Source organism: Buteo buteo, chromosome 17 (assembly GCF_964188355.1).
Source record: "Buteo buteo chromosome 17, bButBut1.hap1.1, whole genome shotgun sequence".
NCBI lineage: Eukaryota > Metazoa > Chordata > Aves > Accipitriformes > Accipitridae > Buteo > Buteo buteo.
The window spans coordinates 26416957-26444475 of NC_134187.1; the positions used below are offsets into that span (position 1 = coordinate 26416957).

A 27519-nucleotide genomic window follows, 5' to 3' on the forward strand; every position below is an offset into this window, starting at 1 on the left:
GGACCTCCCTGGGCTGCAGGGGGACAGCCTGCCTCACCAGGGTCTTTCCCACGGGCTGCAGGGGAATCTCTGCTCCGGCACCTGGAGCATCTCCTCCTCCTTCTGCACTGACCTTGGGGTCTGCAGGGCTGGTTCTCTTACATGTTCTCACTCCTCTCTCCGGCTGCCGTTTTCCGTCTGTCCCAACTTTTTTCCCTTCTTAAAAACGTTATCACAGAGGCGTTACCACTATCACTGATTGGCTCGGCCTTGGCCAGCGGCAGGTCCATCTCAGAGCCGGCTGGTATGGGCTCTGTCGGACACAGGGGAAGCTTCCAGCAGCTTCTTACAGAAGCCACCCCTGTAACCACCCCCCCACCCCCGCTACCAAAACCCTGCCAGGCAAAGCCAATACAATGATCTAAAATAACCAGCAGGAAACACCAAGGAAAAGCTGGCAATTTAGTTCCACTTTCTTAGGATTTCGGTGCTTAACTCTGAGCAGAGGGAAGGAGACGTCCTGATGGGGATTCACAACCACGTCCTATTTCTTGGAGTTAGCCCGCTGCTTCTGTGAAGACTTGCCTTGGCTTTCAAGGATACTGGCTCACATCCCCCGATATATTTGCAGAGAGATGTGAACTTTGATCTTCTGTCTCGCAAGAAACTATCCTAACTTGTGGGTTATACCATACACCGGAATAGTTGACCTCCACCTCTTGCCAGTCAACCTCAGGAATAACATAAAGCCAAACCTCCGCATCCCTGGAGAATTTCATCCCACAGGAGAGATAAAAGAGGTGTGAGCAACTGCATGGGATGGGGAGGATATTGGGGGAAGTGGAAGTTAGAGAAAGGGAAGATTTCCTCTTGGCTGTACTTTGTGTAATGCTTCCTCTGGTAGGTTTGTTTGATTGCTTCCAGGCTTGGATGGGCTATTACAACTAGTGCTGCAAAATAACACTTGTAATTTTGAACACAAGGGCATCACTGTACTAGTGGAGTTAGTTACAAAAAGTTACAAGATAAAAATGAAAAAACAGAATAGGCAATCAAACATGTGAAATGAGAGTGAAGGAGAGGGATGTAAAGACAAGCCCTCCCAACGGCAACAAAGTAACCAGCTTTCCTTATGAAAAACAGGGCCGCCACTGTGAACAATTAAGGACAAAGCTTTATTTTAAGACATGTTTTAGGAACTTCTCCTTACTATACTACGTATTTTTTTTTCTCATGTGTAGATAGATTCCTACTGCCTCAGTATATCATCATCTTAACACATCTCAATATATTCTAATTTACCAGTTCAAGCTAATTATAGAATTCCTTACATGGACAATTAACCTTAGCTTTTTTTGAAGCTCTGCTTTAACAGGATCAGCTGTAATGATTTTTACACAAAAAATATGTTCCCCACTGTGATTCATGAGTTTTAAGAATTTGTAAAAATTAGCTTTTGTAGATAGAACAGGCATATTTCTAAAACAAGACTCCCGAACATATACATATTAGTGAACTTGAGTTACTCAGTGTTCCCTTTTCTAATAGCTCATGCACACACTTTTATCAATTTTTATAATTTTAAGATGTCCTAAAAAGCCAACATTTTTCAGAGAAAGAGTATCTTTTTTTCTTTTGTCATTTTTCAGTTGCTTTTTTTTTGGTAAAGGGAACACTTCTCCAGAATGAATACAATATCACAATCTGTAGAAAATAAAAGATTATTCTCATTTTCATACCTTTAAAATCTACTAGTACATTTTAAAATAAATTTAAGTCTTATTCAGTCTCTACAAATGTGTTTCCAACATCCTTATATGATTCAGTGTTGAAAAAAACACACAAACAACAATGGGGAAATATCCCCACTGAAAATACAAACCCAATTTCTAATTTCTGGAAAACGCTGAAGATGCTTTGAGCTGTGCAGTATAGAGATAACCATCTTGTGGGGCATGCCTCAACATCTCAATGTATTAATGCTGACACAATCAAACATCTCCCATAGTTCTGAAACTTTGGGTGTGCATTACGGCAGAAACTGTGAAACCTTTAGTTACTTGGTCTTCAAGATCAGAGGACAACCGATAGTGTACTTGGCTATTATGTGGCATGCAAGCTGGTCTTGGAACTAGTCATTCTCATTTTCCATTAATTTGCACACAACAAAGTCTTTTAAAAAATAAACAGTACCAGGATTAGCTGCAAAACATGATACATTTTTTTAAAATAAAACTTTGATTTAATATGGTTTTTAACTTTGAGACATTTTTAACATTGTTTCTTTTCTATCTTGAAAATAACCTGTCGTCTTTCTGATTATTTTCTTCCCAATGGCATAGAAATTAATTACTATAAAGTATTTTGATATTGATTGAAGTCCTTGCAATCAAGGTACGAATTATCTTCTCAGTTAAAAGAGGGGGTAGTACATTTTTTGGCAATATCTTAAGCCTGTCAAGATGTATCCTTTTAGGTATGGGTGAATCCTGGGGAAAAAACACCTCATTTGCTCCATAATCAGCTGGTCTATGTGAGTGACTAAGGGCAATACTATCAATCCATGTAGCAGTAGCAGCTCATGTAGCAATATTTTTACATTTTTTTTTGGGGGGGGGAGGAAGTGCAAACATTTCAAGAGATTTGTTCTTAGCCAAATATACAAGAATAATTATTATTTGCTCCATGTGCATAAGCCAGAATCAGCAATAGGGAAAGTTCTTCTATCAGCAAAGATAGGCCTTAAGGCAATTACAACCACCTTTTCTAATCCATGCACAACCACTACTGCACTCTTTCTGGAAAATGTAAGGCCTTTTCTTTGAAGTCAGCATGCTTTGACTTGTTGGCAGAATGCAAGTGTCACAGCCATGGCCAGATGGAGATCTACCTTGGTCAACTAAAGACGTTAACAAAACTCAGGCTCAGCTTAGATCATGACTGCTTTGTTTGCTCTGAGCCCTTTGTGTATACTCAGCCAAATACTATGCACCCCCAAAGCCCATATTTAGTTTACTATGATAAATAGTTATGAAAAATATCTTTAAACGTATTAATCTGAATGTATTGAGTAATCATACCAATAATGCCTTTAGGAAGGCTGAAGCTCCTCATGCAGATTGGAGACACTGTGAAAGCATATTGAGTTTCAGTGGGAACTGCAGTCTTTTCAATAAAAAGATGGAAAAGAAACATGTTTCCTTTTTAAACTGCTGAATAAACATACAAACTACTGCTGTTTAGGATCAAATACACAGGCCTTGATTTCACAGAGGGTAGCTTTGAGGAACTCTGTTCAGCAGGACACCCAACCCCAGGTGGGTCACTCAGACCCCCTCCACGAAGCAGACCTCCCCCAGTGCTCAGTCACTCGCCCCCAGTTCATTGCCTAATTTTGCCCAGCCAAGCCTCTCACATCGATCCACCCCCTGAAACTCTCACCTAGCTCTTCTCCTTAGCCCACACAAATCCTATTTCTCTTTCTGGTTTCACTCTTTCCTCGGAAACTCACCAAGGACTAGCAGTAGGGCATGGAGAAGACCTTAGGGATGAGATGAGAGTTTGGAAGCCTTGGAGCAGAGCTGATGGCATAACACAGCTCTCAAGTGTGTAGTGACAGAGCAAGTATTGGAGTTATATTTTGCGTCTGACAACCCCGCTTCTTCCTAACAGGAGTCCCACATCACTTGCCAAACAAACAAATCCTCATAGCAGTTGGCATCAGCCAGCAGTTTTGAAGGACCAAGTAAACTTGGAATTCTTTCCTCTGCAAAAGTTATGACAGGCAATATGAGAAATGCTGCAATTAGACCTGGGCTAGAAACATTCTTCTTGTTCCAGGAAAGTTTTTGAGATTTGAAATGTTTTCTTCTTCTTCACTGGCATGAAATCATGATCTTTCAGAATAACTGGGCAGAAGTGCAGCAAGGAGATTTTCCTCATCCCACAAAACCCAGTAACTTGATAATTACGGCTTTCAAACAACATATGGGAAACCCAGCTCCAATGACATAATCCATATGACAATCTGAGCCTCAACTTCCCTAATCAAAGATGACTTTAACCATAATGCTGGTGTGGGCTGAATCTCTCCCAAGATTTCTTCTGCATAAATGCTATTTTGTATAAGTAATTTCGTATTATTAGGGCCAGAAAAATAAAGGAAGAGTAAGCAGTTGCAGATGACCAATTTTAAGGTAGGGTTGATGAAATCTGTACACACTGTGATGATGAGTTAAATATTTCTGTAACCCCAGCCAGCAACTAAGCACCACACAGATAAAGACAGTTTAATAGAACAGAAAGGAAGAAAACAATAATATAACAATAATAATAATAAAAGGATTGGAATATACAAAACAAGTGATGCACAATGCAATTGCTCACCACTCACTGACCGATGCCCCATTAGACCCCGAGCAGTGATCCTCCCTCCCCAGGCCAACCCCCCCAATTCATATCCTGGGCACGTCGTCCCATGGTCTGGAATACCCCTTTGGCCAGTTTGGGTCAGCTGCCCTGGCTGTGTCCCCACCCCACTTCTTGTGCCCCTCCAGCCTTCTTGCTGGCTGGGCATGAGAAGCTGAAAAATCCTTGAGTTAGTGTAAACACTACTGGGCAACAACTGAAAACATCAGTGTGTTACCAACATTCTTCTCATACTGAACCCAAAACATAACACTATACCAGGCACTAGAAGGAAAATTAAACCTATCCCAGCCAAAACCAGGACAAAGATGAGCATGGTAACTGGAGAGCCAGTCTGCAACAGGGACCGGAATTTGTTTTTTCCATATCCAACCTGAGTGCTGTACTTACTGTATTGCACTACTGGCTATTTTTGTTTCGCTACTGATTTGCCATATACAGTGCCAAGCTGCAATAAGATCTATTTTGCAAGAGTAGTAACCCTAACGTGCAAATACCGGACTTTTGCCTTCTTAAAATTCCCCTGTAATTCAGACTAGATACCCTCCTCTTAACACTTCCCCCAAACACTGCTTTAAAGAGTGAAATGTGTACTATATATCTATTTTAATTATGTCTACATTAACTTCCAAGGAAATACTCCACAGGTTTTTTTAGGAAGGATTCATACAGCTCGGAGTCTTCCAAGCGCGTGCTCGGCCTCAGCAAGCTCCACGGCAGAGATCCTGTTTCAGCTACGCATTTCACGCAGCGCTGAAGACCGACTCCCTGCCCTACGTATTTTATGACCTTAGGTAAACCACAGAGGAACCACGCTGAAAGTTGCAGGGCCCAAAAGCGCTGTGTCTGCCTCAAAAAAAAAAAAAAAAAAAAAAAAAGAAGAGAAAGCATTAGCCATCAGGCTGTAAATAAGGTAGGACAGAAAGAAAACCTCTCACGGCTTCTCCTGAGGCTGGCGCAGCTGTACTGATGGACTTATCCTGCTGCTCTTGCAGGGTCAGCGTACACGCCACGGCGTTTCTTGGGGCAGGCTGCTGTGCGCCCTCCGAATCACCTCCATGGGCCTACTTCAGTCATAGCTGCGCTTGTTCAGTGCCACACTGCGTATTTTAAAGTCAAGAGAGGCAGAAGAAAGAAAAGCACGTAGTCTTTAGTTATTGCTGGTAGTTCGGTAGCACACAACCAGGTCGGCTGCAGCTACGGGCAAACAGCCCGGCAGGGAAGAACCACTTCGGGCCGCGTTGTCCGCGCCTGCCTTCGTGAGGGAGCGGGATAGCAGACCAGGCCCGGGCCTGGGCCGCGGCTGCCCGCACCCCGTGCCAGCGGGGCCCCGGCACGGCTCAGGCCCTGCCCGCCGCCCCCCGGCCATGATGTCGGCGTGGGGGCGAGGGGCAGACAGCTCGGGGCGGGGGGGGGAAGCTGAGGAAATAACGGGCACCGCTGCCCGGAGCGGGGAGCGGGGCTGGCCGCCTCCCCCGGCCCGCGCCCCTCAGGCAGGCCCGGCAGCACCGCCTATGGCGCGGCGAGCGCCGCTACAAGAGGGGCGGGCGGGATGGGGCGAGGGGTCCGGCGCCATGGCGGAGGGGCGGAGCGTTGTGAGGAGGGTGCTGGAGCTGCAGGCGCGGCTCGGCAGGGCGCAGCAGCCGGCCGAGGTACCCGGCCCGCGGCCGCGCTGGCTCTGACGGGGGCGAAGGAAGGAAGGCGGGCGGCGCTCCCTTGCTGCGCTCTGCGTGTGTTGGCGTGTATCTCCGTCAGGCGGCAGCGGCGTGAGGGGCGGCGGGGGCGGCGGCGCTGGCCCTCGCCGCGCTGAGGGGATCCGCGCTGAGGGGATCCGCGCCCCCGCTGCCCCGCTCCCCCCCTCGGCGTTGGCCGCCGGCTCCGCCGAGCGGCGGGAGGGCTGTGGGAGATGAGGGCAGCCAGCCCCGAGGGGGGGACGACCTGTGTGTGAGACTGCGGGCCGGGGTGTCCCGTTTTGTTTCCCTCCCTCGTCGTGACCAGGCTGGGGGGCGTGAAGGAGGGCTGGGTAGCGGTCAGGTCAGGCGTGGTTATTTCACGGGTGGGGAAGGGCTAAAGCGTTTTTGTGGGTGGCCAAGAGGTCCCGTGTGCAGGTCAGGTGAGGGGGAGAAGGGCGGCCAAAGCTGGGTGACACATCGTTATATCTAGCGGGTAGCGCTGGTTGTGCGAAATCTTGTCAGCCTGGCCATAGGGTCAAAACACAGCAGCTGGGGTGCTAGTTTCTACGTCCGTAAGAGCTTTTTCTCAGTAAAATGGGTTGTTCTGCTTTGTTTTAACGGTGTGCAGCAAGAGGAGCGGGAGCTGTCGCACCCTGGGTTGTTGTTACTCCTGGTGCAAGAAGAACAAAGCTGCTCCTATCTCTGAAAGAAATTAAACCGCCTCTGTAGATAGCGGGGCTGCTCAGTAGCTGCGAGGACTAGATAAGGAATACTTGAAGCAAGAGAACATCAGTGGGGAGATGGATCCGAGCAGCCGATGGAAGCTGCGCTTGATGCTGTCGAGGTACTGAGAGGCGGAGGGGGAGATAAGCACTGGCTGCAGGGCAGAGGGGCGAAGAAGACGCCCTCCGTTCTCTGAGCGGTGGCCTGGACCGTGAAGGAAATGGAAGCAAAGCAGTATGTGCCAAACTCGCCTCTGTTTTATGAAGTAATAAATCGCATCTGGCTGAAGAAGGTGTATTCAAAAGGGTGAGGGGTTTTTTGAGGGTTGAATTCAGTTTGAAAGTACAGAACACGTTTGCAATGATCAGTTTCTAAGACATGAAAACTTGGATCAAGTTGGTGGAAGTATTTGGAGGCAGAGGATGGCAGTAAAATTTAATGTGTTATATTTGGTAGTTAATGAACTTGAAAAGCTTAGTGATTAATCATGTATCTACTGTGTGTGTGTGTGAGTATACATATATAGGAAATACTGATTTTTTTTTTTTTTTTTTAGCAAATAATGGTTTATCTTCCTGAATGCCAGTGCTGTAGGCTATGTGTCCAAAATGCAAGTATCTGTGCAGATGTTTCTTCAGATGTTTTAATCTGCAGTTGAATGAACCTAGAATTTCTTCTTGTGCTACAGAAGTGATCAGATATTATCGTCTTTGAATTTTTTAATTCTTAAGGTCGGTGTTGATATGCTGTTCTGAACAAGACATTGAAAGGGAAAAGGAAGAAACAGTTCCAGAGATAATTAATTTTTAACTGATCCCCAAACAATAAGTTTCAAAACACATTCAACTCAAGTGAAAAATGTGAATAGCCCTGGCAGGTTTGTTTCCATTAAGGGAGGAGATGCACAGTTTTTATCTGGCATGACTCCAAGCAGGTGCTGCATAAAATGAGACTAATGGTGGTGCTGCAGCACTTCTGCTGTCCCTGGTAAAACTCTGTCTAGTGAAGTAGAAATATTTATGAATAACAGGGGCTAAGGAGTGGTAGGGGAGCTGAGAAACTGATAGCCATAAATTGGCAGTCATGAAATGCACTGCTAATAAAAGGTAAATCTAGTAATAGAAAATACGTGGTTATCATGTTTAAAGGCAAAGGGGAAAGCTTTAGGTGTGTGTGGAAAGAATAATAAATCAATGTTACAGACGTGTATGTGGGTAAGTGTTGGAGTTGTCAAATATTTCTGTTCCATACTTGAGAGTAATATTTATCTTGGCACTTTTTAAAAATTCCTAAATACTTTTTGATCTGATAGTAACCAGGGAAGATGCAGAACATTGATTGTTCATGTCAAAATCTTCTTAATGTGCAGGGTTTGATCGCTACCCCAGTGAATTTTCAGCAAATTGACCAAAGGATGAACAGAACTAATTATTTAGGTATTCAGTGATGTTCAAGGTACTAGGGAAGTTCAGCAGGACAGGAAAAAAGTACTGTGCTGTTGTTTATAACAGGTAAATGAAATGGTCTTCATTGACATTGATCATGAAGGAATGTGTTGAGTAGCTGCATGACATTGCGTATAAGATGTAACTGATGTAGAATTAAAGGATGGTGCCATGATCCATGCCACTTGATGAGACTTCATGTAGATATGTACTGCCAAATTTATCTCAGCTTAGATTCAGCTGACTCTAAGTGTCATAAATATATGTAAGTCTCTTAAGGCATTCGACTTGCTCCTGCATGAGGCTGACTACAGTAACAATGTTATGGACTTGATGCAATACCTAAAATGGATTTCAGTTGCACTCACCAAAAATAAGTGCCAGACCTCAACAGAAAACAATGTTGATTTGTGATTTTGGTTGTGGGTTTGTGGTGGTTTTGGGGGCGGGGGGGGTGTGGGTGGGGGTTGATTATGCTTTTGTTCTTGACATGATGCTACTCAAATCTTTTTTTAATTTAGAAGACAGCAAGCATTGTAGGGAAATGCTACAAGTACTGAAGTGATTTGTATCACATAGAGTCTTCTAGAAACCAACTTTGATCATGTGCTAGGCTATATTCATTTGAGCAACGTGCATTTTAACATGGCTCAGTGGAAAGTCACAGCTAGGAGCTATGAATATAGGTCACTCAGGATAGGAGACTATATTTTGGAAAGCATTGGCTCAGAAAATGATTTGGAGTTCTGATGTATTACCAGTTGAGCATGAAATTGCAGTACAATGCAGCAGCTTATGGAATAAATGCTATCTTTGGGTAGCTTAGCAGGGTTATGTTATTACTGCTATATAGTATTAGAGGGACAATTACAGGAATATTATATCCTGTTCTGGGGACTGTTTTTAAAAACACTGCCAAGCTGGAAAGCTAGCAAGACAGCCAGAGAATGTCTATAGCTCTGACTAGCATAACTTACTGAAACTAAAGAACCAAGGTATAGTGTTTGTATTTCTGTGATGTATAAAAAGTTTGAAAGAAGACTCCTTTAATTAGCAGAAAGAGATCATTAGATTCAGTAGCTGAAAACAAAACTAGACAATTTTTTTTAGGCAAACAGTTTGGTGGTGGGTTTTTTTGTTTTGTTTTTACTGAGGGCATAGGACTTGCTTGGGAATGCATTGGGTTTTTCTAACGTTGTCTTCAGAGTCTTTGTACTCTTTCACATTAAGTGTCTAGCTCAGCCAGAAGTTATGGACTTGGTGAAATTTCATGGGCTGCATTACAGAAGAGAATGAGATAAATAATCATAGGGATCCCTTTGAGAGAGGTGCAGCTAGTGAGCAAGGAAGGAAGGAGAGAAATCAGGAAGGAGTTACTGTGGTGAAATGTTGAGGCAGTCCCTTGACCACAGGTGGCCTGGGGACCTGTTGATGGGTCCCATCCTTCCCGAGGGTCCAGGCTCAGCTAGATGAAAATGAGGAGACTGTATGACACTTGTATAAGGGGTGATGGAGCAGCACTGGTGCAGTGGGAAGAGATGAAACTCGGTGCACCTGGGATCTGTTGTTATCATCACTTTGCTTTCAGTTTTGACTCTGGGAAATTTGGTTGCTCATATGCTTCTTACCCATTGCTCATTACTGTTGCCCTCTGCTTTCCAAATGCCTGTGTGCTTTCCCTCCTCCCCTTCATCTTAGCTTGCTCTTGCTTTGTTGTCACCTTTGCTTTTGTCTCACACGTGCATGTGTGTGCCAGCTCTCAGTTTGTCCATAAGGCTCTGCTTCTGTTGTCCGTTTATGTTACATGAAGACCTGTGTCTTGGGCTTGCTTGGAATGTCATTTATTGGAAGAACAACAATCCTAAAGGCTTTGGATCATTCTTTAGAAATCAATATTTAGGAATTATGTAGAAGAGTTCAGGAATTGTATATAGAAGTAACTTTTATGTTCTTCGTAATTTTTCTGTAGTTTGCCATGTCTTTTAAAGTCAGTAAGGGTTTTTTCGTGAGGGTATAGCTGATAGTGGTACGCAAGGTAAAATAGTCTGAAAACCAGTGAAGGGTTACATATGTATTGTGTGTATATGGAAGAACTTGGGGGAAGAAATTACTGGGTACAGTCCAGTGCAATAAGAAGAGCCAGATGGGCTACAAAGGCTATGGTAAATGATATGGTTAGAGCAAGGCACCTCAACAGTCAATCTTCATTCTGTTTTTCAAGGCCTGCTCAGAACAGACTTCAGATAAATGACTTTCTCTTTTTCCCTTATTTTATGCAATAATTGTAATGGTGCACCATGTAAATACCATGATGCCAAAGTTCGTGCTTCTAACAAGCTTTAGTTTCAGTGACAGGCTTTACTGTGTCTTATGCTTCACGGTATACCTTTCTGTGGCCTTTGCCAAAGTCTGATAGATACTGGAGCTTGGTATTTGTGCTTTATAAAGAAAACAGCCCCTCTTAGACTTTGATAGAGAAATCAGAATTCTCTGTCAAAATTGGATGAATATGAAGCTTCTCTGCTGTTACTGATGTTTGCCACAAATTAAATTTGCTTGTTTCCTGATTCTGTCTAAGTGAATTTTGTTCTAAATGCCAAGGGCTTGGGGATGTGTGATTCCTACTGGCAGGCTGGATGCTGCCATTTACATTGCCTGGTTACAGTACAAAGCAAATGGAGCTCTCTCTCCTTTGGTAGTCCCATACATACATAGCTGCTGAACTCGCTGCAGCCTGAGCTGTTCCCTGCTTTCGAGAGATCAGGATTGCTTCTCCTAAAAGGCTTGTCAGAGTTTGATCAATGCTCTCAGTTTTCTTTTTAATGAAACTCTCTTGTTTGTCTTAATTTGCCAAATGTGATATACATTTCAAGAAAGCCAAATGAACAGTGTGGCCTTTGGTTTAGAAAACTTTCAGAGTTTTGTATTTCATTATAAATGTGTTGACTGCTTTTGGACACGCTTGTCATCTAGGTACTCTTGTAATTTGGCCTGTTGGTTTGAAGTTGTATGAACAGTAATTGCCCGCTTCCTGAATCTGTTCTTCTGAAGTGAACTCGGCTTTATGAATTAACTTAGTCTAAAACCCATCAAGAGGAAACACTCAACCCCCTCCCTGATCTCTTTGTAGCTTGATGAAAACATTTTTTTAGTGTTCTTCCACATATAGGGTTGTCTCTGGCCTATGGGATTTATTCCCAGTGGTTTGCGCTGCTTGAGTATCTGGTCATCCTATATAGCACAATAGAACCTGTCAGCAATGGGTTGCTTCTTTTTGTCATTGCAAAATAATCAAATGAATGGGGATATATGTTTTTAAATTAAAAAAATGAACTAACCTGACACTGATAACATAGTTTCTAATGCTTGGGATTAACATTGCGAGCAATTATTATTTTTTTCTGCTTAAGCACCTTTGCAATGTGGTTTTTCCCTGATGAGATTATTTAGAAAAAGTCTCAAGATATGTAGCCTATACCTGGGAGGTGTCTGGAAAAAGTTAAATTTTAAGCTTGTATTGTACTCAGAAGGTAGAGTAGTTCTCCTGAGATGCAAAATTGTATTTAACTTCATTAAATGTATATATTCTTAACACAACTTGCTGGCTCAGGGAGTGTCTTACTCTTTAATAGGAGATAAGCAGAACTTCATGTGGCTTTTGTACTGGTTCTGAAATTTTGGTCAGGATGTTTTTTTGTAGGTATCCTGCCATTTTGTAGTTAGCCGAGCTTTTTGGGAGAGAGTTGATTTGTTACCTCTGGTCCTAGGTGTATGTCTTACTGTTGCAGCTTTTCTCATGTTTTCTCAGGCTGTGAAGCATTTCTGCTGTGCTTCTTTAGGTCTCAGAAACAACTGTTGCAGGGTGGATAACTTAGAGGAAGAACTGCATGCCATGCATGTAGCTAGAGCCCACTGTACACAATGAAATTCAGTGTCAAGTGTGGGATTCCACTACTAATTTATTATAGGAACAATGAAACTTAGAATAACAGCAGAGAAAAATATACCCCCATTCAAGTTTGCTCCTCACTTACTTTAGTACCTGTTCCAACTCCTGCAACAACATTTCAGAAGCAATATCTAATGACAGTTCATCAATTATTTAAGTTAGCATAGCTGTTATAGTTAAAAAGTTTCTGGATAGTCTGTTGGCATTCCTGCAGGTTCCTGCCATTGCATGTAGAAGTGGTAATGATCTGAAAAACTTGACTAGGACTTCAGGCTTTGTGAAAGCCCTTTGAAATGCTGTTACTTCAGTTGCACACTAATTCTGTCATCTATGTAACACAGCTTCATGGAAGTTTGTGAAAGATAAGGCAAATTGCTTGTGTGTGGTTAACTGCAAGGCTCTGGGGTGCTGTATACCCATTGCCAAAGAAATTGTATTATATTGCCAAAACAGTTTATACTCTGCTTATAAATGAGACTTTTGTGTTATTAAAACACTTCTTATAGGAAGGTGAGCATTTTGTATTTGCAAAATTCTTTCCTGCTTTGAAAATGTACGCTTTGTCAGTGCAAACCAGAACAGCTGTTCTAGCTCAAGCTTGTTTTGTTGGTGTACAAATTGCAGCTAAGTTTTTCAAAACCTTATTTTTTGCAAACTGGGCTCCCACCAGCTCTTGGCCTGGGCTGATGGAGTGGTGCTGCTGACTGGGATACCTGCTGGGAGACTTGCCGATTTTTACGTGGTGGTTCTGTATAATGCAGCTTTTCTGTTGGTTCTGTGACAAATGAGGGTCACTGCTACATGGGGAGTGTGGGCATATATGTGTAGCCTGTACTACTGTATTATTGATCTTTAATGTAATCTATGTAGTGGTAAATTCATACCTACTGCATTTTCTGGTATTACTGAAATTGGGGGATTGGCAAAACTGTACTGGTTCACAGCATAGACTTCAAGCACAGCACTGATGTGCAGTAAAGGAGTGCTTACATTTTCCTGGAGTTGCTAGATATTCTTCTTTATCACTGTTGAGTATTTTTGGATTAAACATGTGAATGAGGATGAAAAAAACCAGAATAGAACTTATGAATATTTGTTTAAAAAAACAATCTTTACTTCCAGATTATAAAAACACTTACGGTACTACAGGATTTGGATATATCACTGGAAATTCTAGTGGTAAGTGACCAAAATACATTAAACTCTTCCACAGTGAATTACTGTGTAAACGTCAGGGGTCTGCAATCATAGAAGCAGTGAACATGCTGCGTTTTGTAATTTTGACTCTCAATCATGATTTGTTTAGAGCTCTGTACAAGGAACCATGGAGCCTTTTCCAAAAGCCAGCTGGAAGCTGGGCATGCAACTTGACAAATGCAGTATTATGCCAACAGTGATAGTACTGAGTAGGAATCTGAGCATATAGAGAACACTGCTACTCAGGGTTGGTTTCTTCTCACTGTAATACTGCTTTCAAGTTGATGCTGAAGACAAAACAAATATGGGTGAACCATTCTTTAGGTCAGTTGTCTAAATCTTCTGTCTTTCATTAACAGCTCAATGTTAGTTTGTTCCATTTGAAGAGCAGGCATCCCAAGTAAGGGGATCCTTATCCAAGCTGTATCCTATCAAATTTTATATTAGAAATTCTCACACTGGTCTATGAAGCTTCTAGTTATTATGAGCAATATGTCTGTATTTTGGGAAGAAGAAAAATGTGGTTTTTGTGAGAGCTCTTTGAAGAGTAAGAGAAAAATATGGTAATTAAGATACTTGGCTGGCCTATTCAGGCAAAAGCATTTGCCTGCCTAAACACGGGTAGACTTCTGTTGGAATACAGCAATATTTATGTGTTTTTATTGGAAAACAAAATAAATCTCATATTGCAGTTAGTTTTTTTTAAATGACAAAGATCTTCTGCAGACAATTCATGTTCCCAGCAAACTTACATGTTTTGTAGTGTGACAGACTTTGATGGAAGCCTTCAAGTCCAATAGAGGAAAAAGTTGTGTTACAACTGAGGACTCCACATTTTTAACGCATTTGAAGAACATAAATAGCTTCAGGAAGTAATCCCACCAAATTTCTTGCATCTGTTTGCAATACACTGACCTACCAAACCCGTATTGCTCAAATTATATGGAAGCTAAATATCCTTAAAGTGGATTTAAGGAAGCCCTTTCTAAGGTGTGAGCTGATTATGTGGGAGTAGCATGTGTATAGCTCTTGCTCAGACTTCGCAGGAGTATCATTTCACTAGTTAACAAGAGCATTAACAGGTTGCTGCTAACCTAGTGAATTCCAGGTTTTGTATGCATCTTAAAAGTGGAGAGTTTGTGAATCGGGGATACTTACTGATAATCAGGATTTTAAAAAAATCACCTGTGATTCTATATACACTCAAAGTCTGCAAGACAGTTGTGGTTAAACAACATAAAACTCACTAGAGCAAGACTTGAAGGCACAGTGGTACTGGGGGAAAACACAAATGACAGGTTTAAAATGTCAATTTTTTTTTTTCCTGTGGCTGAAACTGAGACTGAGTTTAGTCATATGAACTCTGCTCCTCTGACCCTTCTACCCCATACTACTTGTTGAGATGTATTTTAGATTAAAACACATCCATCATATGTGCTCTCTAACATGCTAAAATGTACCTGCATAAGCCTAAAGGGAGTTTGAATTGATTAATCTGATTCACTGGAGCAGTATGCATTTTGTGGGCATAAGCATTTGAGTCAAGTGAAATTCCTGAAACATATACATTTAATGGAGGAAAATGACTTCTCTTAGTTTTATGAATTAAGACTGCATTTTGTTCCTCATATTTGGTTATAAATATCTACCTTTCCTTCAGTTCTGTTTGCAGTATAAAGAGTACATTTATTTCTTTAGCTGCCATAAGGCTGCTCTGACTACTAGGCTAATACTGTTCGTAGCAGTTTTAGAGAAGGTTTTATTTGGGATGTTAGTCATGGTTTATTCTGCCATCTTTCTTGCACTGTCTTCAACAGGAAACTGGCATAGGCAAAACAGTTAACAGTTTTAGGAAACATGCCACTGCTGGAAATGTAGCTAAAAACCTGGTAAAACAATGGAAAAAACTTAATCTTCTGGAAAATAAAAGGTAGGTGGGAACTAACTTTTTTCCAAAAGTTAATTATACTGTAGTGTAACTTTATAAAATGCAGCTTGGAAAGCTTAGGAAAGTGTTTGGAATGGCAAATATGCATTAGGACAAATGCATAAATCGAATGGAAGAAATGAGTCAGTGTTCTATAAAATATCAGAAAACAAATCAGAGTGACCAGTATTGGTCAACTAGCAAGCCAGCACTCAGACTTTAACTGCTTTTTTTTGACTGGCACAAGTTCTTAGGTCCCAGCTGACGCAAGCAGGACTAAGTCAATGATGGACACTGCTCTGCACTTCAGGGAAGTGGGAAGCTTGCTCTTTCTTCCTAGAGGTGGTGGTTAAATGAGGCAGCTCTCCTTGGCTGTGTAGAGGGCTTTCCTGTAAGGTTCTTGTGGACTGAGAGGGGCTTCCAATTTTGGAGGAGTCACACTGAAGAGATGTGATTTCTTCTCAAAGTGAAGCAGCCACCACTGCCATGGCCAGGCTGACTGTGCTTTAGATGTTTTGCAGACCTCTGACAACTTGAGGCAGTGGAGCTGAGAAAGCCAAAGGTTAAGATTGACCAAATAGTGCACTTCAGATTTAAAGTTGTTCAAACAATGTGAAAGTGAAATACCAGAACCTGTGATAAGCAAAGCATAAAGGCTGACCTGTTGTAATCTGTATCACCTACAGATCATGTTGTAAATTCTGTCTCCTAGTTATTTCAAGTACCATGTCTGTGTTATAAAGCATGCAGAGAAACTTCTGTAAAAAGTGGTATCCAACACATTATAAACAAATAGTACTGTGTCAGGCATGTTTTGCTACTGATGGTTATGTCCCTACTCCCCACTTGCCTTGCTGTCAATTCTTGTTGCAGTATTTAGTGGTGCTGGACCCAAGAGCTGCTTCTTTGGGATTCTGTACTGATAATGGAAGAATAAGTGCACAGCAGAGCACAGTTCTGGGTCTTGTAAAATTATGACATGGGGTATGATTTAATGCTTTAATTTTACTAATATAGGTAAAAAGATTGATTGTTTAAGAATCTAGCATCAGATGTAGCATGGGATGCAATTATTTGTTTATTTTTTTATGTTGCAGTGGTCACAGAGGAAGAAAACAAAATACTGAAAAAGAAAAAGATGAGACAAACCCTTCCATTTCCAAGGAGATTAAGCCTTCAGAGAAGTCCAAAGCATCTGTACTGGCCTCCAGAAGTTCCAGTAGTGCTCCCACTTCTAAAAAGTTGAATAAGCAGCATACTCGTAGTGAAAAGACCCACCAAAGTAGAGATTCCGAGTCTCAGAAAGAATGTGATAGTAAAGAACATAGCAGCAGTTGCTCTAAGCATGCTTCCCGGGGTACCAATCCTCAAGCTAAAGAAAGTGACTTCAAGGAGGGAACCTCCACAGACAGCAAGAAAGTTTCAGAAAAGCAGTGTTCCTCTGTAGCCAGTAAAGACTTACCACCCCTGAAGGAAGAGCCTAGTAAGGATGCTTCCAAACAGAGAGATCCTAAGTGTGTGAAAAAAACAAAACAAAAACTTGTCATAAAAAGCAAAGGCGAATTATCTAGTGATGAGGAATTTGAGCCCCCTACTATGTCTTTTGAATCTTATCTTAGTTATGATCAGGTTACCAGAAAAAGAAAGAGGAAGGGTGGTTCTACAGGTAAACGGCCAAAGAAGTGCAGTGAACAGGAGGGCAGCTCATTACCACAGAAGACTTCAAAATTTTCTCATGCAAAAGAGGGAGAGGAAAATTTAGAAAAATGTGAGGGTGATCAATCAGAAACTCCCAATAAAAAGGTAAACCACTGCATGGTTGAGATAATAGCAAATAAACTGCAGACAAATAAGTGCTTTGGGCTCTTATTATTTTTGGTGAAATTCAGCTGTATTTATTTTAAGCAACAGATAGCATGGCTCTGACATGTCAGCTGCATTGCAATTGCCAATAATTGCAATAATTGGGACAAAAAAAGATTGTTTCTTGCATACTGGCAGTTTACAGTTGACTTGTCTTGTATTTTTAGGATGGCTTCCAGTATGGCAATAGTCTTTGATACATATCAGCTAATCTGCTTTTTACCTGCAAAGTAAAGGTACTTACCTTTGGAAAGATGTCCTCTTCTTCCATTCTTGACCAGCCTGGTTTGTGACTGTAGCAGCTGTTTGTGTACAGCAGAGTTGCTTTGTCAGATGCTGTGGTTCTTTAGTAGTGAACGTTACGGTCTGCAGAGGAACTCAACTTTCTTCTTTTAATGCATTGAAGTAAACCACAGTATTGCATATAAAAATAGCTTATACATGTTTGGAATGTTAACTGTCATAGTCCCTTGAAGTGGAAGAAGCTTAAGTAGCTTGATTGACCCAAGGTAGATCTAAACATGTATTAATTAGACCTTTTAAATGAAGCCCCTTTGTGCACTGGGAATTAGAGGTCTCTTCAGTCTTCTATCTTTACTGTGATGTGAAAGCTCCAGGCATTATTTATGGTGGAAGATCTGCATGTGCCATCTTCTGTCCCAGTTGGAGAAATACTAATGTAGAGACTTGTGTATGGTACTCTAGCATAAACTATTTGAGGAAGAGTCTTGGATGTTCAAGCAGTCGTGAAAAGTTATTAAAGATACTGAAATGACATGCAGGTAGATGCAAGTTTTGTGCTGTAAGTGCCTGGCTTACAAATGGAGGATACATAAGATCCAACTTAGATGTTGCACATAATGCTGAACGTTGTAGGAACCTGTACTTACCAGACTGCTGCATCTTTAAATCCCTTTTTAAGGGGTTATCTGTGAAAATTGTAGGCTAAATGGCTTATCCAGCACAATATAGGAGACTTGCTATGACCAAGTATAAAGCTGTTTCTTGTCTTTCAGGATGGCATTTATTTTGCCTTTAAACGTTCAATTGTGGTTTTGTCGTCTTGCAGTTTTGTCTCATTCACTGCATGCCTCTAACCTCAGTTGTGATTTATCTGAAAGCCTGTTAGCTGAACACATCTACTTTTTTCTTTAATCTCTTTTTTGCACTGATTGCAGATATCCCACTAAGTTTCTTTTGTGATGTAGTCTTGCTAAGTAGAGTATGAAAGGATATGCTGAAAAGTAATCCAGTGAGTAAATTTTAGTGCAGAAAAGCAATAATTCTAGTTATCCTAGTTAACTTTGGGGTTTGCTTAAGGGTTTTTTGGGTTTTTTTGTAGCTTATTTTAAGTGTTGGTAACCCCAAATTTGTAACGTTGAAGCAATGTTTCTTTGACTGTGCACAGGCCAAGGTGGCATCCCTCCAAGATCTTCTTAATACTCCACTGCCTAAATTTCTGACAGGCATCTCATCTCCCCCATATGCTGCAGACTTTAAAAGTAAGTAGTATGCAAGGATGATAAATAGGAAATAGTGCAGATTTTTACAGCTCTGTGTAGAGATATGTTTATCCCCTTTCCTAACAAACTATTAGCTCGTGTTCATGGTAAAGAAATGCCTCACCTTCACTATCTCTTCTGTAGAAACTATGCTGAGGCTGAAGGGAGTTGTAAGGGCTTCCATTTAGTGCTTGCTGAATAAAGAAATAATGAGAAATGTTACCACAGATATAGAGAAGGCATAGATCAGGTGGTAGTTCTACAGGCTACATTTGTCTTTACTCTTGTCTATACCTTATAGGAGGCAAAGCCTTAGTAGACATTATCGTAGGTAAAACAAATATAGGAAGCACTAGGTCTAGCTTTGGCGTAGGAGCTTGTTAACATCTTTATAGGTGGGTGACACAAAATGCCAGTGGTTCACCTAGCAGCTCTTGTGAGGTTTCAGCATTTTCATATCACTTTGGTCTTGAAACATCAGTGCTATTGCAGCTTCTGCCTTTTCTAGGATAACTCAGGAAGATCAGTAATGTTCTGTGGACTGGTAACAGAGTAATCTAGATGTGAATACAGCTCATGTAGACCTGAGCTAAATAATGTAAGGCTGGTTTGAGTTGGTGCAACTCACTTGCAATTTACATGCTATCTTGGTGTTAGATGATGATGAATGTACTTCTGTAAGATGTAATTTGTGTGAGGGCCCCGAACTGTAATGCAGTAACTTTGTATTTCAAGAAAAATGAATATACATGTGCCCTACTAGCTGTGTTTCTCTCAAAGCTGAATGTTTAAAGCATTGTATAATATCAGGAGGTAAAGGAAGCTCTGCCTAATGTTTTGTTTGCAGCTTCCCCAGCACCTGTTGTAGAAGTACCCCAGCAAGTCAGTGAGACAGTTCAGTTCACAGGACGGAGACTGAACTCTAAAATGCAAGTTTACTCCGGCTCCAAAGCAGTCTGTCTTTCAAAGATGCTTACGCTGTATGAACAGTGCATCCGTGTGCTTCAAAATAATATTGATTGTGAGTACTTTAAGGGATTTGTAGCAGGCTGTGCCTGAAAGCGTATCAGATTTTTTTGCTCCATGCCAACAACTAGCCTACTGAGATACTGCCCCTCCCTACAAACGGTGACTCAGAGTGGGTTGAAAGGCACTTAAAAAAAAAAAGATAGATTTATGGCTGTGCTAAAATGTAGTTTTGTATTGAAAGCTTACCTTTTTTAAAGTTCCAATTTTAGAAAATATAATGTCCTATAGATTAAAAGCCGAAAAGCCTTGTGATTTTTTTTTCTTCCAAGATGTTTGTTTAGCTAAATTAGAATGAGTGATCAAGAAATTGATCCTGAAATTGATTCCCTTGTGTAGGTTGAGAGGGGAGTGATGCACATTGGTAAAGATGGTGCAAAAGCTATTCAGAGATGCTTTCTTTATCCTCAAATATAACTGCCAGTCAGTATGGAACTGCTGATTTATAAATATTTTCATAGCCTGACTTCAAAATGTGTTCTGTTAGTGCTTGCTAAAATTAACTTGTATTTTTATTTTTAAAATGTTTGGTGAGTGGCGTTATCCACTGACTAAAATAAATGATAATGAAAGTACTGTCCTCTTTTGTAGTGCTACGTGAAGTAGGAGGTGTACCCTTTGAAATTCTTGAGCCTGTGCTAACACGTTGCACACCAGAGCAGTTGTTTCGAATAGAGGAATGTAATCCGGTAAATTCTACCTTGTTAAATTCAGGGAACCACGGAGGACATGAGGCATCTGTTTCTGCCCTCTTTGCACTCTTTTTGATAAAGATTCTCCACGGGTTACACTGGTTTTCTATCTTGCATACTTATTTCTTTGAATTCAGCTGTCATTATCAAACCTCCCTTTGTCAAGTGTCAGGATTTAAAGCATTTGGGAGAATTATTACTGATGACTAAGTGAAAGCCAGGATGGGTAGAGAAGTATTTCTGTTTCCAAAAATAAGGGGGGGGGGGGGGGGGGGGAAGACCACAGTATTTACCACTGAAATAGCTGGGAAATTTGTAATAGAACCAACTGTTCTCAAGTTACAAACTGTTAAGGCTGTAAGTCATACTGATTGGGAAGTATCTGAGGTGAGATTTCATGTGTGTGGTAGATTTCTTATCTACACTGTTAGGACTTCAGCTCATGATGCACTTGGACATTGAGGTTCCAAGTACATAGCACTTTGTAGTGCAAGCTAGCCATTTCCCTGCATGCCTAAAGTTGAGAGCTGGTGTGGCCTGAGCCTGTACTGGAAACTCAAGCCTAGCCTGTAAGTGTGGCTTATTAACTCAAATGTAGAGCTCTGCTATTTGAAGCTATGTGATTTCCAGTCTGAAGTCAGTATCTCTGGATGGTATTGCCATGCTCCATGTTGGGGGGTACCTGTGACAAGCACACATGGTGGGATTTGTTCTGCATCTTTCTCCACCAGGGCACTGGGCTTTGTCTCCAGGCTCAGCTAACAGGTACTCTTGAAAATGTTATTTTTTAAATCTTTAAGATACTTTGTGTTCAAACTAGACTTTTACAGAAGAGTCTGACCACTTGTGGAAGAAACATTGCCAGAGAGATTTTAAAAATGAGAGTCTCCTGGAATATGAGTCTTGGCGTGAAATGTACTTGAGGCTGTTTAATCAGAGAGAAGAAAAACTGAAGACGCTTACAAAAAATATTCTTTCAGCTCAGTCTGAGAAACCAAAAGGTAAAATCTGTGGTTAGCTTTTCCACTTAAACATAGTCTCTTCTGCTATTCTTGACACTTTGTATGTAGGGTTTAGTGATCTGTTTGCACTAATGCTGTACCTCTAGGAGAAGTCATCAAGAACGAACACTGTTCCTTTTAATTTACAAGTTGCTCAAAAAATAAATACATGCATTAACACAATACACTAATACATTATACTTGCAGCATACAGTAGACAAATTTTACCTTACTGGTTAGACTGAGGATTCTAATCAGCAATGCACAGAGTACAAATGTAATTATAAATACCAAAGTTAATATGAAGAAATACTGTATGCGGTCTGTATATGATTTGCCATGGTTCATTTACTACTTTGTTACCAGATTCTGCTTTTCTGATTTTTTTTTTCCTAATTTAAACCTAGAAATTGCCACACAACCATATTATCAATTGAGCTTTGAACATAAAGGGTAAAAAAAGTCACATATCCTCTGGTCCTTGCTTCTGTATTAGGCAGGCAAGTAAAAATGGCTTATCTGACTAGTGCAGCAAAACCACCAAGGAACATTCGCCGACAGCAAGAAATCCATGGGACAGCAGGACCTGTCACCCAACTTCATCCCATAGAGAGGCACAAGTAAGTGTTCTGTACTATGCTTTTAATTTGAGTTTAGATGTCTTTGTCAGTAGAAAAGCTTGCTGGCAAAGTATTTTTGAAGTTATAAATAGTTCTCTATTTACTTTCTTTTTTAAACAGCTAGTGGCTAAAGACTAACTTGCCTTTTAAGTCTTGTGTGCTCTCTGCTGTGTATGCATTGTCATCACACATTTCTCCAAAGTGCCAGTGAAGAATTCACCCTACCGGTTGGAGAGTGAGTGGATGCTGTTGTTTTTCTCCAGATTACACTAATGCTGCTTGATGTCCTGGGGAGATTCCAGTGTTGATGTTTTGTGTTTATAAGCCTTCCTAGTGGCTTCACATGTTCTCCTGCTTTCATAAAATCCCAGTCAGCTGTCTGGAGTGATATAGCTGACCAGAGTGAATGTCAGCAACTTTTAATACTCTTGATGGTGGGTTTCTGCTTTGGCAGCTTAAAGGAGTGTCTGGAACAGTCAGGCTGTAGCAGTAGCCAACACTAATCACTGGAGGAACAGAAAACTGGGATTCCACAAATGTTTCCTTTGTGCAGCACAAAGCCAAATTTTCTTTGTGACATCTTAGTTCAGAGTAGTTCAACAGGCATGAGAGCCAAAGCTGTGATGTTTGTCCTACTGTTCCTGCCAGCCTAATGAACTCTCTTGTATCCAAGAGGATGGCTGCAACAGGGAGATAAACCAGCTGTAGCACCAGCTTTTACCTCTTCCCTTCTCAACTACGTGGAGACGGACTGCTGTTTTTTACTGTTTGAATATCTGTTCTTGGCTGAAAGAAAAATCAGCAGTTTGATTTAGAAGCACTCCATGGGTTAATGGGTCCATGTGCCAGCAGTTGAACCATAAAAGCTATGGAAAGTATTTATACTGCCTGAGCGTGGGTACCTTAAGCTGTGGTCACTCGCTCTGCTGTGGCTGCTGGTGAGCATGGTGCCCTCCCTTTTCCCCATTGCCTGTGGTTGTTCCCATGTTGGCATAACTGCTCTTCAGCTAGTTCTTGCAAAATTATCCCTTTGGGGAAGCAGCAGGTGGAACATTTTTCAGTAATCTGGATTAGGTAACAGTTATGCAGGTTGACAAATATGTGACTGGATAGTGACAGATAGCTGGGAACAGGAAGGATGAAAGATAAGCTGTTGCAAATGTGATGCAAGACTGACTTAGTATAGCTGAATGTCTCAAGAGAGTCATTTTAGGTTGTTTGTTATGATGCTGCAGTGCCTGCAGTTGTGCTGAGTAATTGTTCAGGCTTAGGCACATGAACTAGATAACTGAACTGACCTGGGTTTATTGGGGGGTGGGTAAAACCTACAAACCCATGGGAAGGTGTGTTTTCTGTGAATTTCAGGAGCCTGACTTAGTCGAGCAGCCTTGACTTACCACTCAAGAAGATGTTGGTATAGGGCAGGAATGACAGCCTGGATGTAGGAACTTCTTAAAATCAGCTTTTACACCAGATACAATGTTTTTATAGCTGTACCTTTAGCTGATGAAATTAAGAAGCTTCTTTCCATACCGTTGCTGTTTTCAGTGAAAAGATAGTCCCCCACCAAGACAGTAGCTTAAGGTACTTTGAGTTAGGCTTTTGCTTTCCCCTGTAGGAGGCTGTATCTGTGTTATGACAGACCAGCCTTCCAATATAGTTGCTTCAAGTACAGTAGTGTAAATGTCCCTTCTGCTTCAATAATCTGGACCAGTAGTTGAATGATGTACTCAAAGCCCTTCATGGTTTTTTCCTCAGGCATGATAAATTAGGAAGAACTGCTGTTGTGTGAAGGAAGGCGTAAGAGGGTCGTTGGTTTGCCTTCTTGAGAAACAAGAGTTTGTTTAGGCATGATGAGTTTAACTTCATTGCTTTGACCATTTCCTCCGAAAACCTGTCAGGTTTGCAAGTTGTAGAATTTGTACAGCTGAAATCTTCACTTAAGAAGCTGGTCTTGCAGGAGCAAAAAAGGTCCTGTGGCAGACGTGCAGATCCTTAGCAGGCTGCTGTTTGCAGTTCAGAGTACAGTGGTATAGGACAACTGGCAGCAGACATCAGTGACTGGCTCTGAGCCATACAAGGCTGCCCAGATTGGTGACATCATGCTGACAGTTTAATGCTGCATTGGTTTAACTGTCTTTAGCAGTAGGCATCAGCTCTGTATCTGTCTTGGTCCTTATCGTGTTGATTGAGGGTTCCAACCTCATATTTAGGGTTAGTTATTGTACCTTTTGCTAGCCATTCCTACTTTAAAAAAAGTAAATGGAAGCTTGTGTAAATTTGCCCTCATTTTCTGTCAGAGAACTAGTTAGCAGTTCAGCTGTATTCAAAGAAGAAAATAATCACAAAGAGCAAATGAGAGCACTGGGCATTATCAATTGCAATGGTATTGCTAAACATTTTGATCTGTCACAAATTCTGATCATATAATTTTAAAGACAAATAAGATGCATCAAATCTAATAAAGGGAAAATTTGTGCAAGAATGGGAATGCCCTAGATGACCATCTGAGATCCCTTCTAACCTGAATTATCCTATGATTTGTAAATATTGAAAGTCGTGAATGTTTGTGATCAGTGGCGTGGTTGTTTTTTTTTTTTTTTTTTCCAAAATGAGCCAGAACAAATAGTAGTTTGATATCAAACACTAATTTTTTTCCTTATTTCCTTGGTTTAAAAGAACAAGGATTCCAGAAAGCAGAGACAGAAATAACACATCATCGAATCTGATCCCTGCTAGCAACAGAGGAAGCTCTAGCTCAAGTGGAATGACTCAAGGTGGAAGGAAGCCTATCAAAAGTAAATGGAATTTCCTAAGATTATAATGATAATTGTTTTAAGTTGCTGCCTATTAATATGTGCTTAATATTATGCTAATACCATTTTAAGTCACTCAGAGCTCTAATCCTAACTGGTCTCTTTTTTTTTTTTTTTTTTATTTTGTTGTTGTTATTGAAGAAATTGCACCAATCATGAGGAAAACTTTGAAAGCATTCAGGAGTAGAGGTGGACGACGATAACTGAGGCTGCATATTTGAAGCTTATGTGACTATTTGTATATCATGCTACAGCTAATGCAAGTAATGTTACTGTAAATGTTCTTCAATTTGGCTTAGTTAAAGTAGTTACAAAACATTGCATGGGTGAATGATTTGCAATAAAAATTGAAACACCTGAGTCCTTTCATACTGCAGCTTTCTTATTCATGAATGAGGAAAACTGAACTGAAATCAGGTCAGTACACACTAATGGCATCAGTTTATATGGACTCCTATAGATGCTGTCTTTATCAGTTTATGTACACACTTGCATAAGCTTTTCATGGAAGCACTTAAGCTGTGGGTATATTTTGCCAAGGTTAAAGTTATTTCGTAGAAATGGCCACAAGGTGTACTTAGACACAATTGCAAAGAGGTCTTGGCATCTCTTGCACAAAACTGTTTTGGACACTTAGCATATTTGTTTCATTAAAGGTTTTTCAAGGGAGACTTTTGTATTTATCTTTTAGTGAAAACATGATTTGGTTGGATTTTAGTTTTTCCTCTTCTAGAAACAGAAGACTGTTTATAAGACAGTCCAGGAGCTCAACTTCTGACCTGCTGGAGGTGGGCTGCAAAACATCCTAACTCAGGATACTACATGCTTTTCAGCCCTTTTACTTGACTTAGGCAATGAGCCTTTAAAGGAGAGGTAGGAGAAGACAATGTCTTAAATTTAAATTGCTTTTTTAAAGCAGGATTTATATACTGCCAGAGTAAATAGGGCAGGCCATGACAGTGAGTTAATGAAAAATCATGTGTTATTCAGGAGCTCCGTCTAGCTGGGACACTTTTGTACAATAATTAAAACCGGACCTGTCATTATGTGATACCATCTAAAGGCATTAAGTCCTTATGTGGGAGATAGTACTTTGGGAAGAAGCAGAAGGGAGGGAAACCAAGAATGTCATCAGTTTGATGGTGTGGTCATCCTGCAGAATAATCCATTTAAGTCTGAAGATGAGAGAAAACTTGTGCTATACTCTGATCTGCTCCTCTCTGCCTGTTGTGAAGAGGCCTAGCTCACAACCTTGAATATGAGCCTTTTGCCTTCAAAGGGAAAAAGCTATTTGGTCTTCAGTAGCTGTTCTTTCAAGAGTTGGACTGCTGCAGTTTGGGGTATGAATGGGTTTGCTTTTAGAAATGAGACAATTCTTTGCAGTTGCTTCATCTAAACCAGTTCACTTGCATGAATTGTAAGTCTGACTTTGCCTTGAAGGCATGGCTTAAAAATGGAGGGACTGTTTCTATAGACTGCACTCAGTAACTGCAAGTAGGTCTTGTTTCTTCCTTTGTATTCCTATAGCATTTGGCATCTTAGAACTCCTCCTGAAGAACAGGGTAAGGGTAAGACCATCATGAAACAAGTTGCTGTCTCTTACTCAAGACACCTTATATGTGAATTTCCTCATAATCCTATAAATTTTCAGGTAGATTACTTGACTGTAAAAGCCATTTTTAGTAGCAGTATTTTTGTAATGTAATCACCCATACATAACAGCTTGTGCAAATGCTGTATTTATAGAGGGATTTTTAAGTCAGCAGGTGTGCTACTGTGTTGTGTTTTTTCTCCATGCATTATAGTTGCACTAAAAAGAATGAAAGATGGAAACCGATGTGTTGACCTGGAAACTGTGGGGAGCTTTCTCTGTCTCTGGGATCAAAAAAAGCATTGACTGGTAGGAGAGGTAGTGCAATGTCATACACATCTGTAAAGAATGCTTCTGGGAGGAGCTATCCAGGACTTAAACCTGGCTGAATGGCCAGTGTACCACCCTTCATCCATCAAACAGCTCTGATCATCATATAGTTGCTAATCAGTTGGTGGTGGAAGTTTAATTCAGCTGGAGGCTTGTATCAAATGTTGTGGGAATTGTTCAAGAATTCTGTTTTTTTACTAAATCACTTTTATTTGCTGTAGTTGTTGACAGTATCCTTTTATGTAAGAAAAGACAAAGCTATAACTAAGCCTTCTGTTGGACTCTGGCATTAGAGAACACAGCTGTAACCATTTGGAGCAGCTACAGATGACAGGAGTGTCTCCTTGGGAGACTGCAGGATAAATAGTTGTTTTAACTAGTAGACTTGCATTGTTAATTGGAGATACCTCTTTTCCTGTCCATGACACTGATGGGAGAGCTGTGTGGAGGGCAAATTTGACTTCAAGGTTAAGTGGCTTTCATTTCCTTTTCTCACTTTCTCTCACTTCAAAGTATATAGATGTGTCTCTGGTAAGAGATATACAGAGGGTACCCATGGGATCAGATTGTTTTCCTCACAATTTCTACATTAGGAAATACTGCAGACAAACAAATCTCTTTACAATAAAGTAGTTGGTGCTACACACACTTTAGGCTGGGGTTTTTCTTTCACTTCAAATGTGATGTGGTTTGTTCCTATGGACTGAGTGCCCACCTGAGGCTGCAGTGTGTCAGTGGTGCTCTGGGAATGCATATC

The 27519-nt window shown here is 41.0% G+C and overlaps 1 protein-coding gene across 5 annotated transcripts; it reads left to right on the forward strand.

The window, feature by feature from the left end:
- The first annotated feature begins 5974 nt into the window (after positions 1-5974).
- On the forward strand, positions 5975-25201 carry LOC142040909 (elongin-A-like). 5 transcript variants are annotated; one of them, XM_075049303.1, is made up of 11 exons: positions 5975-6059; positions 13320-13376; positions 15212-15324; positions 16419-17124; positions 18593-18686; positions 19534-19707; positions 20304-20401; positions 21225-21405; positions 21902-22025; positions 24705-24823; positions 24983-25201. In XM_075049303.1, the coding sequence occupies exons 1-11, from the start codon at positions 5982-5984 to the stop codon at positions 25042-25044; spliced, it is 1806 nt and encodes a 601-aa protein (XP_074905404.1). In that variant the 5' UTR covers positions 5975-5981; the 3' UTR covers positions 25045-25201. The 5 variants fall into 5 exon arrangements, with proteins under 5 accessions (XP_074905404.1, XP_074905408.1, XP_074905405.1 ...); XM_075049304.1 differs by lacking the exon at positions 5975-6059 and adding an exon at positions 6560-6924; XM_075049305.1 differs by lacking the exons at positions 5975-6059; positions 13320-13376 and adding an exon at positions 6560-6924.
- Positions 25202-27519: the final 2318 nt, after the last annotated feature.

Bases quoted from the DNA above. Each gene is read 5' to 3' on its own strand.
- LOC142040909 (XM_075049303.1), top strand. From the start codon at position 5,982: ATGGCGGAGGGGCGGAGCGTTGTGAGGAGGGTGCTGGAGCTGCAGGCG. The intron at 19,708-20,303 runs GTGAGTACTTTA...CCTCTTTTGTAG, and splicing joins GCTTCAAAATAATATTGATT to TGCTACGTGAAGTAGGAGGT. The intron at 20,402-21,224 runs GTAAATTCTACC...TGTTCAAACTAG, and splicing joins GAATAGAGGAATGTAATCCG to ACTTTTACAGAAGAGTCTGA.